The sequence below is a fragment of the Poecile atricapillus genome, chromosome 26 (assembly GCF_030490865.1).
Source record: "Poecile atricapillus isolate bPoeAtr1 chromosome 26, bPoeAtr1.hap1, whole genome shotgun sequence".
NCBI lineage: Eukaryota > Metazoa > Chordata > Aves > Passeriformes > Paridae > Poecile > Poecile atricapillus.
The window spans coordinates 2814875-2830907 of NC_081274.1; the positions used below are offsets into that span (position 1 = coordinate 2814875).

At 49.5% G+C, this 16033-nt stretch overlaps 1 protein-coding gene across 1 annotated transcript; it reads left to right on the forward strand.

The window, feature by feature from the left end:
* Positions 1-1328: 1328 nt before the first annotated feature.
* On the forward strand, positions 1329-14692 carry LOC131588447 (serine/threonine-protein kinase PAK 3-like). Its single transcript, XM_058857321.1, has 15 exons — positions 1329-1407; positions 3062-3099; positions 3543-3674; positions 5158-5292; positions 5565-5909; positions 6356-6445; positions 6846-7020; positions 8498-8561; positions 9258-9306; positions 9685-9797; positions 10390-10507; positions 11194-11293; positions 11758-11954; positions 13300-13437; positions 14554-14692. Exons 1-15 carry the CDS (start codon positions 1329-1331, stop codon positions 14635-14637), a joined length of 1857 nt encoding a protein of 618 aa, XP_058713304.1. The 3' UTR covers positions 14638-14692.
* Positions 14693-16033: the final 1341 nt, after the last annotated feature.

The window sequence follows — 16033 nt, forward strand, 5'->3', positions numbered from 1 at the left end:
TGCTGGAAGCAGAGCCGCCTTTCCCTTGAGCAGCTCAAGCTTGTGACAGCTCCAAACAGGAAACCTCAGCAGAAAACTCTTCCTCCAAACTCAGCTGCTTTCCCTCCTGCAGCTGTTTGGGAAAGAGCCTCAAAGCACAGACTCTGCTGGGAGCCATTGGTGCATTTCCTCCCTCCCGGCAGCAGCAGCTCTTGAGCCCTTCACAGGCTCCTGTCCCTTCACAAACCCTTCAGCTCCCTTTGAACTCTCAGCAGTCACTAACATATGCATTTCTTTCATATTCAAGTTGCATTTAAACTTCTCTTTTTCTCTCCTCTCTATCTTTTTAATCTCCTCTTTATCTCCTTTAATCCCGTCAGCACCAGTAGGATGGGGATGGAGTCTTGGGGTGGGTGTGGGATGAACTGAGGATCCAGCAGAGAAGGGCAAGGCAGAGGGGAGAGGACTCAGCCAACCCTTCTCCTGCTCTCTCCTCCCCCAGGGTGCAGCTAAAGCAAGTCAGACTGGAAAGGATCCCACAAATGCTGTGTTCTCCTCCCTCTGAGCTTGGCTGGGGATCCTCAGCTTCAGCCTGGTGCAGTGATGGCTTAGATTCGCTAATTTGAGTTTTTTGGCTAATGCACTGAATTGAAGAGGTTTATTATTACTTAATCACCTTCCACCTTTGCCAAGTTCTGCTGCACTGCATCTGCTTTTCATCCAATAGACTGCTAGCTCACGTACACACATGTGCTTCTTATGATAATATTTAGATTCATAGCTTAATCTATAAAATCACACAATTACAGTTGAAAACTCTCCACCATCTCACTCAATGCAGTTTCTTATTTACTTATGGCATATTCTTACTTGCAGCTATAGGAACGTAAGCTTATGAATTCTTGACTCAGTGTCTGTGAACCTTTAGCATTGCATGAACCCAAGCTCCTTCCAAGGCTGTAAATCAAACCCTTCAGTATCTGTGGAAGTTTCTGTCTTTCCATTTCCCACAGCACACCAAAGGATTTGTGACACTTTGTGACAGAGGAGAACCTCCCAGGCAATTTTGTGTTTGCTGTAGGGAAGGTTGGGTTGCTCTGCATCAATTCCCAGAGCACCGCAGAGCATTGGCTTTGTGATGTCAGGGCATGGGTGCCACATTGTCGTGGTGACATCCCAAGGTTGCCTTGGTGCATGGAAGGCCTCAGTGTCAGAGCAGCTCTTGGGCTTGCTCAGTGCAGGAGCATCCTCCTGCTTGAGGCGTTTGTCAGTGGGCAGCTGCACACTGACAGGAGCCTTGTTTGTCCTTGAGTTGAGCACAGTCTGCAAACTGGCACAGCAGTGCTACAATGATTGAGCAGCTCGCTGCTGCCGTTTGCACCCTTTATGGCATTGGCTATTCCGGCTATTACCTGACCAACCTGGCACGTAAGTAGAGGTTTTCCCTGGCTGGAACCTGAGCTGGCTTTTGTAGGTCTCCCTGCTCTTTCTTAGTGACCGGGTTGCTATTGAAACAGAAAGACCATGAGGATGCCCCTGGTTTGGTAAAGCTCCTGTCAACACCTTCAGCAAAACACGGGGTGTCTGTAGCCAGGGGGCTGCGGGCAGCATTTGCAGGGGTTCTGTTCCCTCCACGGGAGAGCCTGTGGCAGCAGAGTCTGTCATTTCCTCACTTTGCTGGCTCAGTGTCTTGGGGTGACTTTACTTTTAAGACAGCTCTGAGAGCTCAGGAAGTTAAAACTGCTGGAGGCTGATGGGAGTTTTTTCTCCTGACTAATTCCTGGCCATGTGTGAGAATTGTCAGCGGTTTGAACTATTGAGAAGTGAGATCAACCTGTGAACACCACCTTAAGATGTAAGGCCGGGAATTTCTTGCTCTCTTTGGTTTCTGGCTTCTGACGAGGTCACAGGGCTCTGTCTCGGCCTCCTCCCCCCCTCCAGGCCGGACAAGGCTGCAGAGGGCGGGGTGGGGGGAGAAATGGAGCTGGCCCGGCCTGACTTGGTTTGCAGTTTCTGCCACTGAACTGAAACCTGACACCATCAACATCTGCAGCTTTAGCAAGATTTTAACTCTTTTACTACCTGGATGAGACTTGCAGATGAATCCTTTTCCAGAGAGAGAGAGGGGGAGTAATCAACCATCAACCCATCAAAGAGAGTGAAGAAAAAAATTAAATTTAGAGGGGGAAGAGAAATAAGGAGATGCTTTAATAAGCTGAAATAGTTTTCTGTTAAAGCTATGGAGATGGACAGTAGTGTTCTGACAAAAACTCCTTTAATTCATGACAGAGTATATTGGGAGGAATGGAGTGTTTCAAAGTGTGGATTTTGAGCAAATGATGAAGTAGTTGTGACACTGTGAGATGCTGGAACAGAGGGGGAGAAGTAATAGTTGAAGATTTTTGGCTTTTAAGAAGCAAAAAGAGAAAACTTTTGTTTCCAGGAGGGCTCACAAAAACAGATAATTTTTGCCTTTGAATAACTCATTCATAAAAATGACATCCCTAGACTCATGACCCATAACACACCTCAGAGTGATGTGAAATGGGAGGAGACAACTGATGGCAGATTTGCGGGCAGCCGGCATCAGAGAAATAGAAAGCTATGAAGAAAAAGAGTTTTCTTGTGAAAAACTCCATAGATAGCAGAAGAAGACTTCTGTTTCTCTACAAAGACTGATGAAAAGACTCTAGCAGGAATTGGGACTGTTGTAAACACCAAAGTTCCAAAGTTTTTTGTCTCTATGTTGTCATGTAAACAAGGGAATGGTTGAGTAGTGAGGGAGAAAAGGGTTGTTCTGGAAATTTTATTCTGGTTTCTTATTCTTGTGGTTTTTATTAATAAACTTTCTTTATTCCATTTAAGTTTTAAGCCTGTTTTGCTCTTGTTCTAATCCATATCTCACAGCAAGAAATAAGTAAGTTTTCTAGTGATTTTTTAGTTGCTGCTTTAAACCACAACAGTCAAGAGGGACACATTTGAAAATGTAGACTGGGAGATCTTCTCAGATGCTGTTCTAAATAGGCCACGGTTCTCTCCAGTTTTCTCAAAGAATTTGGTTCATTTTCCTTGCCCACTGCAGGTCATCTGAGCCGTGTGTTCAGAGGTGCCGATCCTGAGGTGAGTCAGAAAGGAACATTTGATGTTCCTGGTGTTTCAGAATTGTGCAGGGAACTGTGAGCTTGGCCTGTGGCAGTAGAGTGTAGAGGACCAGCTGGGTGGGCTGAAAGAAGATCCATTTCCATGTTTACAACAGCAATAGCAAAGGAATTGTTGGCTATTTCCTAATTTTCCATTACAGAGCTTTAAAAGAACTAAAAACTCAGATTTGCAGAGAGAACGTTGCTTGCTGATAGTAGCCAGGGTGAACTCTCTAATTCAGAGCTATTTGCAGCCTGGTTGAATTAACCCATTTTGATTTAGTTGGAGAGACTTAGAATCCCATTGCTATCAAAGCTGATGATTTGTGCTTGGTAGAGATGGTTGTAGGAATAGAGCTGAATAGAAATAAGGTTCTAAATGATAGGTAGCTGCCTGTCCCTAACTCCACCATCTGTCCACAGAGCCCAGAACCAAGAGCAGACTCTGCTGTGGCTCCCTCTGCTCCTGGAGAAGAGGCCAAAGAGGAGCAAAATGAGCAAAAGGAGCACGAGCCTCCAGCTGTGGTCACAGCCCAGCCTGACCATCCCCAGACAGTAAGTGCCAGTGCTGGGTGCTGCTGTCTTTAGTGCAAGGCAGAGCTGCAAGTTTCTGAGCAGCCAGCACTTGCTGTTGGTGGCTGAGGATGCTGAGTGCTGGAGTCCTGCCAGCACCCAGCCATTCTCCCATCCCGTGGCAGCTGGAAATTGGGCTTTGAGCCATCGTGCTGAGGCCCCAAAGCGCTGCTGCCTGCGGGTGAGCAGCTGGCTGCTTGGCCCAGTGAAGCTCTGTCTCTTGGCTTCTGCCAAGCCATGGCCAAGGGCTCACACGGCATTTCTGGGGCTCATAGGGCTTGGTTTGTTTGCTTTCCTTTTTTGGAAACCTCAGGATGACCTGGAGAAGTGTTCTGCAGTTTTCTTGAGTAATTCTTCACTTCTGCAGAGTCTTTTAGGCCACCTGTCTTTTGGCTTTTGATAAGCTGCAAGGAGATGATTGTGTTGTCCATGAAGCTGTGGCCAGCCATTCTTGTCCTGTGTGGCCAAAGAAACAAACTGCGTAGTTCTGAACCCTTCTTCTGAGGCAAAATCCACAAGGGGCAAGTTTCTGTTGATACGTTTTGTGGTGAAGTCTGCAGCTTTGGAAACTGCATTGGAGCCTAGTGTGGGGGCAAAGCTGCAGGTCCTTGAGTGCTGTCTTGTGTTGCTAAGAACCCCTTTAGAGATGGTTGTTTTTTTCCCCTTAGAGCTGTTTTCCTCCTCCTGCCTCTTCTGTCCTGACAATCCCTGTTTAACCTATAAATTTCTGCCTGTCCTAGTGAGGTGGGACAATTCCATGTTTTAGGTGGTTTTTGGTGACTTTGGTCATACATGCATTACATGACACATGGCTTCCTTCACTGGCATCCCTAGGGGTGTGTCAATTAATTTGTTGATGGGGCCTTTTGAGGATCTCTGTCACTGCCGCTCAGAATTCTCAGCTGACAAAAGACGGAGGAGAAACACCTTGGTCCTCTTCCATATCCTGAGGTGGCCATAGAGGCTCTCTGACCTGCAGCAGAGGATCCAATTGCACACATCCTTGTCTCCTGAATGAGCAGGATTTCTAACAAGAGTGTAGATGTCAGAAGGGCAGGAGTGGCAGTGCAGGCCTGAAAAGAACATGAACTCCAGCAGTGTCTCTCCCAAGGGGTGAGCTCACCCAGGAAGCCCCTGCAGAGCCAGGATGGAGCTGTGGGACAGGGCTGGCTGTCAGTCACTATGGAGAGACAAGCAGGACACAGCAGAAGGGGAGGGAGGCCCTTGAGAAATGCCCCACATTTCCTGTCAGCTGCCCAAGAGTCTGTTGGAGATTCAGTGCCAGATGGGCCCTGATTGCACTGCCAGGGTCACTTTGGAATCTGTGCTTCCCCACGGGCAGAGAACAAGGCAGGAGAGCAGCAGCACAGTGCTTTGGGAACGTGGGAGCCCATCAGTCTTTGAGTCTTGGCCCACAAATGTTGTATGAGAAGTTGAAGCCCATCTTCTCTTGCTTTCTCTGAAGGTCCTTCCAGAGAAAGAGCAGGAGCAGATTGTTTTATCAGGGAGGCCGTGCCAGACTGAGGGAGAGCTGTTCCCAGCCCAAGAGCAGGAAGAGCAGCTGGGGCAGCAGGTGGAAGAGCCACTGGAGAATGGCCAGGTAAGCCTGACTCAGCAGGTGACAGAGTGAAGGGCAGGAAGAGGGGCATAAAACGCAGCTCTTGGGACTGAGCAGGCCACGAGTGCCAGAGGCCCTGAAAGCAAAGAGCCTCTGCAGAGATCAGCAGCGGGACAGGAGGTTACAGTGGAAGCAGAGGTGGGTAGGGAAGCAGAAAGAAGTGACTGAATGAGTGTGATTTTGAGGCTGAAAATGAGGAAGAAGCTGAGCCTGATGGCAGCTCCCAGGCACTTGCTCTCCATTTGTGTGTGCAGAACATCAAGGCAGAGCCCCAAGCAGAGCTGCCCGAAGCTCAGAGGGCCATCATGGCAGTGAAGAGGAGGCACGAGGAAGACGGGAGAAACATCCAGGAGGAGATGAATCTCCATCAGCAGAGAGGCAGTCAACAAAACCAGGTGAGTGAAAGAGTGGCAGACACTCCACTCACAGAAATTCCTCTCTGTCGTTCTTCACAGGCCTCCGATGAGGAGCTGCTGGCAGAGCTGCAGGAAACTGAGGCTAGGATCAAGGAAAGGGAGAAGAGGCTGGAGGAAGAAAGGAAAATCATCCAAGAGAAATTTCATCTCCTCGTTCAGAAGCAAGAGGCTCTAGAAAATCGAGTGAGTGAAAGAGCGATAGGCACAGCAGTCACTGCAGTCTGGTGCTTTCTGCCCTTCTTGCCTTTCCTCTGCAGAGCAGCAGGGGGGTGGGCTGATGCCTCTCAGTGCCATCCTGCTGTAGTGTCTATCCCAGCTGCTTTGAAGGACATTTCCTGCTGTGCTCAATCTCAGCTGCTGCCCTGGACAGTGGGACCAGTCATTTGCCCCTTTTGCCAGCACTCATCTCAAGGGATTCCTGCTGGCCTGCTCCTGCTCTCCTTGTTTCTTCAGGGCTTTTTGCAAGTGAACAGAGTCCCCCAGATAGATTTGGAATACAAGCTGCAAGCTGTCTGTATCCCTTGGTGAATCTGCTGCTGTCCTGCTCTTTCCCTTTGCTCACAGTCAATGAGCCTTGGCACACAGGGACAAGCTGTGGTCTCTGACTGCTTTGTTCTGTTTGACTTGAGGTGGACGTGTTGATATCTCACCTGGCAGCCTGCGAAGGCTTCCAGCAAATGCCTGGTGATGAAGAGCCCCAAGGTCGGCGGGAGGCACAGGTACTGTCCCAAGCACAAGTGCTGCAGGCTGAACACGTTCTGAAGATGGTGCAGGAAAAGAGGACTGAGGGGGAGGAGCTCCAACATTAGAACAAGGAGCTGCAAATGTGTCTACAGCCCTTGGAGGGGGAAAGGGATCCTTGGGAGGAAGTGGAATGGTCGTTGTTGCAGTCATCCTTCAGAAAATCCAGGAAAATGGAATATGAAACTGGCCATGAACTTGATTAAAACCAACCTTGGGTTTTGACCATTTGGTTCCAGAAGCGGGCATCCAAAATAATCCAGTTGATGAGCTTTGCATGTGGCTAACAGCAACTTCCTAAGGGCTTGCATTTGAAAAGGGAACTCGGGGTAATCTCGGCCAGCCAGCTTTCTGACACAAACTCCTTTCTTCTCGCAGATCTACACAGGCTCTTCCATTGAATCTGCTGCAGCAGTAGCAGCAGCAGCAGCATCTAGAGGAGCCTTTGTTCCCCAAGCTGAGCAGTGGAGCCCGGGCAGTTTCTCCATTTCCAGCAGTGACACATCTGCTGCTCAGCTACAGGAGAGCCAGGGAGACTTCCTGGAGCAACTGAGTACGTCTGGTGTATTTCTTGTCTGAGGGACAGTGTATTGTGTGCACGTGCCAGCAGAGCTGTAGCAAATGATCCTCCTCACTTTGGTGTCCCAGAGACATTTAGGACTCCCCACAGGAACTGCTGTGCTCTGAGGCAGCGAGAGAGCGCTCTGGGTGTTCCTGCTGCCTCTGAGGGCAGCTTGGACTGGCTCGGCTTTGCCTGGGATTCCCTTGCCACTAAAGGCAGAAGCAGGAATTGTTCTTGGATCAGCAGAAGGCTGTGGCCTAGCAAATTATCTATGCAAGTCCTCTGTGCTAGTGGCCAAACTGAACAGAATATTTGATTCCTAAATTAGACTCCAGACTCCAGACTCCCCACCATCAGAACCCAAAGACTTCAGAGATATTGATTGGTTTTGGGGTTTTGTCTTTTTGTTGTGGTTCCGTTTTTAGTTTTCAGTTTTTATCCTTTTTTGGTTTTGGATTTGGGGTTTTTTGGAAGAGTTTGTTTTTTCTCCATCCTGAAAGAGCTGTTCTGCCCCATGTGTCTTACTGCTGTCATTTTTAGGACTGTTTTTATTGCCTCTACTACATCTACAAGGTTTTTATGAGAATGCTGTATTTTTGTCAGTGAGGACTCCTTTGAAAGAACATCAGGTGACAGCAGAAACAGAGAGCAAGAGATGTTTTCATTGGGCCCACAATGAAGAAACAGATACTTGTATAACAATCTGTAATTAACACCCTAGTTTTATTCTTATAAAAATGTGTCCAAGAGACACATCCACGTGGTGTGATCAGATAAAACAGCACTGCAGGCATTTCTCAGGAGCGAGCCTGCAGCCCCTCCGCTGTGTATTCCTCAGATCCATGGCACTTTTTCATACCTGATTCCCAGTCATTCCCATGACTCTTAGAATCCTACCTATTGGCCCAAGCCCTGCTCAGATCAGTCTCTGGGAAAACACATCAAGCCCTGTGTGATTCTGCAGCACAACCCATTTAATCTGCTTCTTGCCCATAACAGCTGCCAGTGCTGTGCTCTCAGAAAAGACCTGGTGGGGCTGAGAAAAGATCCCAGCTGATTTGGTGTCTACCTTCAGCTGCTGGGACAAAAAAGGGCCTTGATTTGCACCTGGATGTGTCTGATCTCCAAGGCAATGCTGTTGTGGCCTGAACGGGGGCCACAGCTTGTCAGGGGCTCAGGCTGGCTGTGTCTTCTTGCCATTGCTTGTCAGTGCTCATGCTTGGCCTTTGCCAGCCTTGTGCTGTGCCCTGCTGTGCTCTCTGCGCTTCATTTCCTTCCAAGGACTGGACAAACTCAGTCTCTCTGCTGGCCATTTGTACTGCACAACTGCCTGTCTTGTTGCTGCTGTGGTTGCTGCCCAGCTGACCACAGAGGGTTCAGAGCCCCAGACAGCGGGGCTGCCTTTGGGATCTCCTGCAAGTTAGGATCTCTGCCTGAAAGTGAGCATCTTGCATTTTGTTTCCCTCAGGGAGAATGGTGAACAAGGAAAATCCCGTCACAAAATACATTGAACTGGAAAGTCTTGGCAGCGGGTGAGTCCAACCACAGTTACTTCTACACAGCCATGGGCCAGGTGTTTCCCTGGTGGAATATCCATCAAGTGGGAAGTCAGACAAGTTGTCCACATGTTTAGACACCGGGCTTAGTCTGCCCCATCTCTCAGTACTGGCCAGAATTTGTCAAGTGTGCTCAGAAGGCATTGTCAAAGACATCTCCATGCTGCCAAGGTCTTGCCTGCAGCAAGGAACAGAACCTGGTAAATCTGCTTGTCTCTCAAGTATGGGACAGCTCAGGGTTCATTTCCTTCGCATTTTTGGATGTCTCCAAATCATCTGGCCTCACTAATGAGAGGAGAAGAATCTTGCTTGCCTGAAAGAGCAACCTACCCCCGATGAGAGCTGTCAGATAACAGTTCTCAGGAATGTTTCTCTCCAAGAGTTTGCTAAAGGAAATACTCCATGCTCAGGATTAGAATTGCACAGTTTAGAAGCTGATACCTGGGATGATGGAATAAGCTGCCTTTTGGAGCTGAGGCAGTAAAGCCCAGCGCTTCAGGAACAGGCCCAGTGCCCATGCACTTGAGGGGAAAATGCATCATCTGCCTTCTGGCAGACCCCTCCTGCAACCTGCAGCTTTTAGGCATTTACAGCAGAGCTCTCCTGTCTGGACTGGCTTTCAGTGCAAGATCTAAATGGCTTCTCCTTTCTTTGCTGCTGTTTTGTTTCTAGGGGTTTTGGAGAGGTTTCCAGAGCACTTGACACTGCCACAGGAGGAGAGGTAAATGTCAACAGCCCCTGCAGCCTCTGCTGCTCTCCAGGCCTTTCCCCACTGCTGACAGCTGTGGCTGGAGCTTTGAGTAGAGCTGTGCTGAAAAGGCACAAGAAGCACAGACTGGAGCCAGCCTGCAAATTGCACTTGGAACAGGCTTTGTGGACAAGACAAATCGCCAGTGACCACGTATCCTGTAACTGGCCCCCAAGGGAGCAGAGAAATGGGCTGTTGCAATGTCACTTCCTAATTACTCCAATGATGAGGTCTAATCACAAGGCACTTTGGCACAGCTTGGCTCTGCCATTCCAAAATCACTTGCTCCATGTGTGTTGTGGTCTCATGCTACCAGTTTCCTCAAATTACTCCTTTTCAATGTCCTTTGAGGTGGCCATAAAGAAAATAAGTGTACAAGGAGTGAGGAGGAAGATACTAACCATGAATGAAATCAGGATCATGGAGAGTAATAGGAGTCCCAGGGTCGTGAATTACTTAGCCAGGTGAGTGGTCACGGTCCTATCCCTTGAATGTTTGTTTACATACTACAAGCATGAGAGCTTAAAAACCCACTTTGGTCAGTGGCAGGAAATAGAGCTGTTAATTATTATTTCTCTACTTATCTCCAATGGATGGGAGGAGACTGCATTTTGTCTGCATGAATCTACCCTGGCAAATGCAGACTGAAAATTGTTCAAATACCTGCATCAGCCCTATCTTAAGAATTCAATACCTTGTAAGTTCATTGCCTCCACAGTTCTTTGGGATTGAGTTTTTCAAGTTTCTTAAATGCTGATGAACCATCCAAGAGAGGATTGCCCTTGCACTGTTGCCCCTCTTTTCCACTGCTGTGCATGCCAGGAAGACTAGGTGCTTATTTCCAGAAATGCCATGCGTGACAGGTTTTTTATCTGGGCTCTTCCTAAACTGCCTTTCTCCTTGAGACAGCACAGACTGCAAACACTGCACAGCCTAGAGGCAATGTCTATTCCTTTTCTTCTGCCCTTGTCTCAAAGGGACCCAGAAACAAGACTCAAGCAAAAAACCAACCTAGCCGTGCATGTTCACCTGCATGGCCTTGTTTCCTTTTTTCAGCTACCTTGTGCATGAGGAACTCTGGCTGGTGATGGAGTACATGGACGGAGGCACTCTGAGAGATCTCATCGACGAGGCTCAAATGTCTGAAGAAGAGATTGCAGCTGTCAGTCGGGAGGTCAGGGATCCCATCTGTGCTTCCAAGGCCTTGAGCTGGATTGTCTGGGAAACAGGGGCTCAGAACGGGAGTGATTTCATGGGCCAGGCTTGGTTTCTGTGTTGCTGCTAGGCTATGGGCAAGCAAGAGCATCTCAAGTGAACTGTCTGCCAGTGCCCCTACACTCACTGGACTCACTTCCTGTACTCTTATCCCCTGCTCTTGTATTCTAGCTCTGTCTCTCAGACTGGCATTTGCAGTTCTCCACCTTGCCTAGCTAAACTTTTGCCTGTCTGCACTACATTCCTTGTCTCTAAAGCAAAGGTGTGGTGGCAGGATTTGAAACAAACAGGAAAGAAAAAAAGAGAGACCAATTTCTTTTAGTCCTCAGCTGAAAAGGACAGTAGTGCAGCCCAAATGCTCTTTGCTTCTGAGCACATGCACTGCAGCTGCAGTCACCCTGGCTGGTTTGCAGGGGACAGTCTACAACAGCAGTTGCTGGTGCTCTTTCAAAAGCTGACATGCCTTTCCTGAGAAAGGTGCTGCTCTGCTACTGTTGGAGCAGCAGGCTCTTGCTCTCAATGGCGCTGTGTTCTGCCATTCCTCCCCATTCCCCTGCAAAGGGAACCTTCCACAGCTGTTTCCTTTCTTGTGGGATGAACTCACATCACTACTTTTTGCCCCCCTGGTTCTGTTTTCTCTCTCAGTGCCTGCAAGGACTGGATTTTCTTCACTCCAACCACGTGATCCATCGAGATGTGAAGAGCAACAACATCCTTCTCAGAACCGACGGCTCTGTCAAGCTGGGTCAGTGGATTCTTGGTCAGCTTCAGCGTTCCAGGAATGGGGGGTGTGGGGCTGCTTTCAGTGACTGCCAGCTCCCCAAAAATGCTGCTGCTGGCAGTGCAGGGGTCCCCCCTGCTGTGGGCTGAAGGCACGGTTGCAGTGTGCACAGAGCTATGACAAGGAACCACAAGCAGCCAAGAGTGCTATTGCTGTGTGTGTGTCTGTGTGTGTTCCTTCCAGAGGGAGGGAGCTACAATCTAAACCTTCAGGGGAACAAAAGGCACTGCTGGAGGAAGTGTAAAAAATGGGGGGATGTTTGAAGTAGCCAATTCATATTTCCTTGGCTAAAGCCCCAAGGAAACAGAGCAGGGACTGTTGTCCAGGAAATTCAACTGCACATTCTCAAACTTCTACAGGGGAATTCTTTGCCTTGGTTTCCTAATTGACAGTATTAAAATTAAAACCGTATTTTGCTTTCTCCTCAGCTGATTTTGGCCTTTCTGTTCAGCTCACCCCTGAGAAAAATCAACGGTGCTCAGTGATCGGGACTCCTTGGTGGATGGCACCTGAAGTGGTGAAGCGTCAACCATATGGCCCCAAAGTGGACGTGTGGTCTTTTGGAATTGTGGCAATTGAAATGGCCGAACAAAAAACTCCTTATGACAGTTTCACTGCTCGATCGGTAAGGAGCAAATACTCTCTGATCCCGCTGTCTTTCTCACCTGTCCCGTGTTCTCTGCTCACTGGACAAAATCCCATGGCCATCTGCTGGAAGTACTTCCACCAAGGCCCCTTCTACAAATGTCCCTGCAGCACATCAGCATCTGCTGTAGCTTTGGTTGCAGCAGTGGGGGAACTCAAGCCTTACCTCGCCCAAACCATCTCCATTCTCAGGCAGCATTTTGCTTTGCCTTAGAAGTCGTTCCAGCTCTTGTGGCTGTGTAGATGGCCCGAAGAATAGGAAACAAGCATCTCAGAGCTGGTGTTATCTTTCCAGAAATGAAGCAAAGAAACTCAAACCAAACCGAGTTTCTAAAACAGTGCTTTTGAGAGAAGAAGTGCACCCCCATTCTTCTCACAGGGAAACTTGCCTGAAACCTGGAGATGAGGCTGTAAAGCCAGAGTCTCTTCTGCTTCTTGTGCAGTGCTGCTGAGACACTCAGTGACCACCTTCTTTCATAACCCAAGCCACTTTCTCCATATCACCAAGCTGGAGCCTGGTGACGGGGAGAGCCTGCCAAAACCTCCTGTTTGTTTCCTGGCACTTTCTGGGATGGGCACAGCGTTAATGCATTGACTTGAGAATCCAACGAGCACAGGGTTACCACAGGGATGACACTTCTGATTTCAGCATGAATATTTTCCTTTTGCCACATAAGGGAACCTGAAATTTTCAGAGTGCTGAGAGACAGAGCTGCAGGTGGCTCCTGTGTGCCCAAACAGGCATTTTCAAGCCAATACATTTGTGGAGGCATCTTAATGTGTCTGTGTTGGAAATGAGATTCCAAATGTTTCTTTCCTTCCCTGAGGAACACCTGCTGCATTTCCTTTCGTTTCTTCCAATTGCCATCATTGTCAAGAACAGGACAAAAAGCTGGATGAGTTTTGTTTTATGGCAGTTGTGCTTAAGGGACCAACAAGCACTGCAGAGATTCATATAAGAATCCTTGGAAATAGTAGAGTTAGTTAGAATAGCAAAATCCCTCTTCCAAAAAGGCTGCCAAGCTGCTGGGAATCCTCCGAGAAGGAAACATGTATTTGCTGATGTAGTTGCCACTAACTAGATCAGGCAATGAAATCAGCTGCCAAGGCAAGATCTGCTGGACGTTGGCAAAGCTGTGGCTTTGGAGCTTGGGTTTTTTCATGATACAGGAAAGTCGTCATCCAAATGATACAGGAAAGTAATCTCTGCCTCTCTGCCAGGGCAAAAACTCTGCCACTGCAGAGTGGAGCTTAAACAATGGGCTCTGGAGAGCAGTTACAGATGGGAAAGAAGCAGGTGGAGGCTTGTGTTTCCTTTTCTCCAGGCTAAATACCACATAGCCACAAAAGGGACCCCACAGCTGCGGCAGCCCGACCAATTCTCGCCTTTGCTGCGTGACTTCCTGAGCTGCTGCCTGCAGAAAGGCGAGGCGCAGCGCTGGTCTGCCAAGGAGCTGCTGCAGGTAAAATGCCAAAAGGGCTGCAGGTGAAACAGTGTGCGAGGGATGGGCTCCTCCTCCACTGAAATCCAAGGCATCAGATGAGCCCCCATCCTCCTCACTTCCAACCTTGGTGCTGTTCAGCTGACAATGGGGAGGAATCCTAGACTGGGCTGGGCTGGCAGGGAGTGCTGGGATTTAGCGCTGGCTAAAATCACCAGTTCACTTACTCATTTCTTGCTGGGAGCTATGGATTAGGAGAAGGGCAAAACAGGCTTCAAACTTAAAAGGAATAACAAATTTTATTATCAGGCCCACAAGAATAAGAAAGGTCTCATCTGTGCAGTGAAAGGGTTCAATCTCACCCAGGTCATGGCAGTCACGGTGTTGGATTTCAGGCTGTGCTGGGCCCCTCTCTCTGCCCGGTAGCCGCTGGGAGGGGAGGCTCGGCCTGGAGCCGTCGCTGCACGCCGGGGAGAGGGTTTAGTGTGGGCAAGATGTCAGCAGCCGTGGCCTGGCCCAGCCTGGGGCCGGGGTCCCGCAGCCTCCATCCCCCGCCCGGGAGCCGCTGGGGTCTGGCCCGGCCTCCCCCAGGAGCACAGGCCGTGGGCGAGCAGGGCCGGCCTCACCAGAGCTCCGTTACCTTCGGGGGCCAGAAGCAAAGAGGGCCAGTTCCCGGGCTGGTGGTTTTCAAAATGTGGATCATCACAGAGGCACATCTCATTTCTAAATGGTGCAAAATGTTGTCAGTTCTCAGAACTAGCCAGCCACTGGCCTGTCTCAGGCACAGAGGAAGCTCCCAGCAGCTTCTCTCAAAGAAATCACTTCCGTGCGGGGTTTTTTACTTCTTTCCCTAAATGTCAATTCATTTCAAACTAACACACAGGGACATGGAAAGGTCATCTAGTCTGTGTCCTGCAATGAGCAGGGACATCTTTCAAGAGATCAGGATACTCACTCATCAGATGTTTCCAGGGGTGGGCCTCCTACCAGCTCTTGGGGCAGCCTGTGCCACTCTTGCCCCATGCTCCTGACCTAATCTGACTCAATCCCCTTTTCATTTAAAAAGTATTCCCCTGCCTTTGAAGCTCTTAGCTTGGAAAATCATGCTTTCTTGTTGTTTTCTTTTCCTTTCTGCAGCATCAATTTATAACATCGGCCATGCCTGGGTCCAGCCTGGCACCACTCATCATGGCAGTGAAGAAGTGGAAGGAGGAGATATGAATGCGCCAATCAATTTCAAACTGTTTTTTCCATGCTCAACTTAGAGTAGGACTGTAGAGTAGGATTGTAGAGTAGGATTGTAGTGTAGGATTGTAAAGTAGGACTGCAGTGTAGGATTGTAGTGCAGGATTGTAGAGTAGGATTATAAATAAAGTTACTAATACCTCAACTCCTTTGGAACATTTCTCTCCTTCTGACCCTGTGAGAAAGCTCAACATTTCCTCCTGAATTGTCAGTTTTTTCTTAGAGGTGGAAAGTGACATTGATGGCTTCTTTGGTACAGTTTGTAAGGGGGGAAGGCTCCTCTTCATTCATCCTCTCCAGACCACACTGCCTTTGGAATATGGCCAACTGGCCAAGTTTTGCCCAGCTGTGGCATTTCTATTTGAGGCAGAAACAGCAATGGCATTTGCAGGAAAAACCAAAGGAGGAGCGGTGCAACGCAAACATCCTGTGCAGATGCAGGCTGTGCAGATGTGACTCGGGAACATTTGGGTTCCTGCCACTTGGATTTGTATCCCTAAGAGAAATCTCTTTGGCTGGAGGAGAGTCTGGCTGAAGAGAGAAAGCAGAAAGAGCAGTGAGGGTGCTGTGCAAGGTGTCCTGGTGCAGAGCTGTCAGCGACTGTGAGGTGAGAGCGGGCCCGGCCTTGGCCAGGCTGGAGCCCCAGCAGAGCCCTGGCAGAGCCCGGAGAAGCCTGAGCCTCGGCAGAGGCAGGCTGGAAGGAGGCCCTTGGAGCTGCAAGAGGCAGCAGCCTGGTCCTGGCTGCCTCTTGCTGGCACCAGGCAAATCCTCCGCTCTCAGAGCCAAGCTGGCAGCTGGCTGCTCCTGAGGGGAAGCGGCGCCGTGCTGGGCACAGCACACACTGGTGCCATGGGCTGTCTGGAGTCTGCACAGGAGGAGAGAAAGGCAAAGAGCAGCCCAGGGCTGGTGCCCTGCCTGACCATTCCTGCTCTTCTGCCGCCTGCCCTGGAACTCCTGGCAATGGTCAGCAGTGTGTGCAGCACTCTGGGCACAGGGGGAGGGAGCCGGGCTGCTCCGCAGGCTCCAGCACAGGGCAGTGTCCTTCAGGCACGGCATTTCTGCCAGGGGAACCGAGCCCAGCGTGAGGCAGTGACAGCAAGTCAGGGCACATCTGCACGAGCCAGTGCCTCACACAGCTCTGGGACCAAGCGCCTGCAATCCTGGAGCTCTGCACTCAGCCAGAGCAAAGGTGTGAAATGCAGAGGGTTTTGCAGAAATATTCAGGGGCACCAGGCCAGCCTGCTTTGTGCTCTCTGGGGCACAGCAAGCACTGTGCAATGCAGCTCGGAGCTGCTGGCAGAGAGGGACTATGGGCATGTGCCTGAGGCTTGTTCTTGAGTAGTGATTTGAAAGGGAGCAGAAGGGTCTCAGT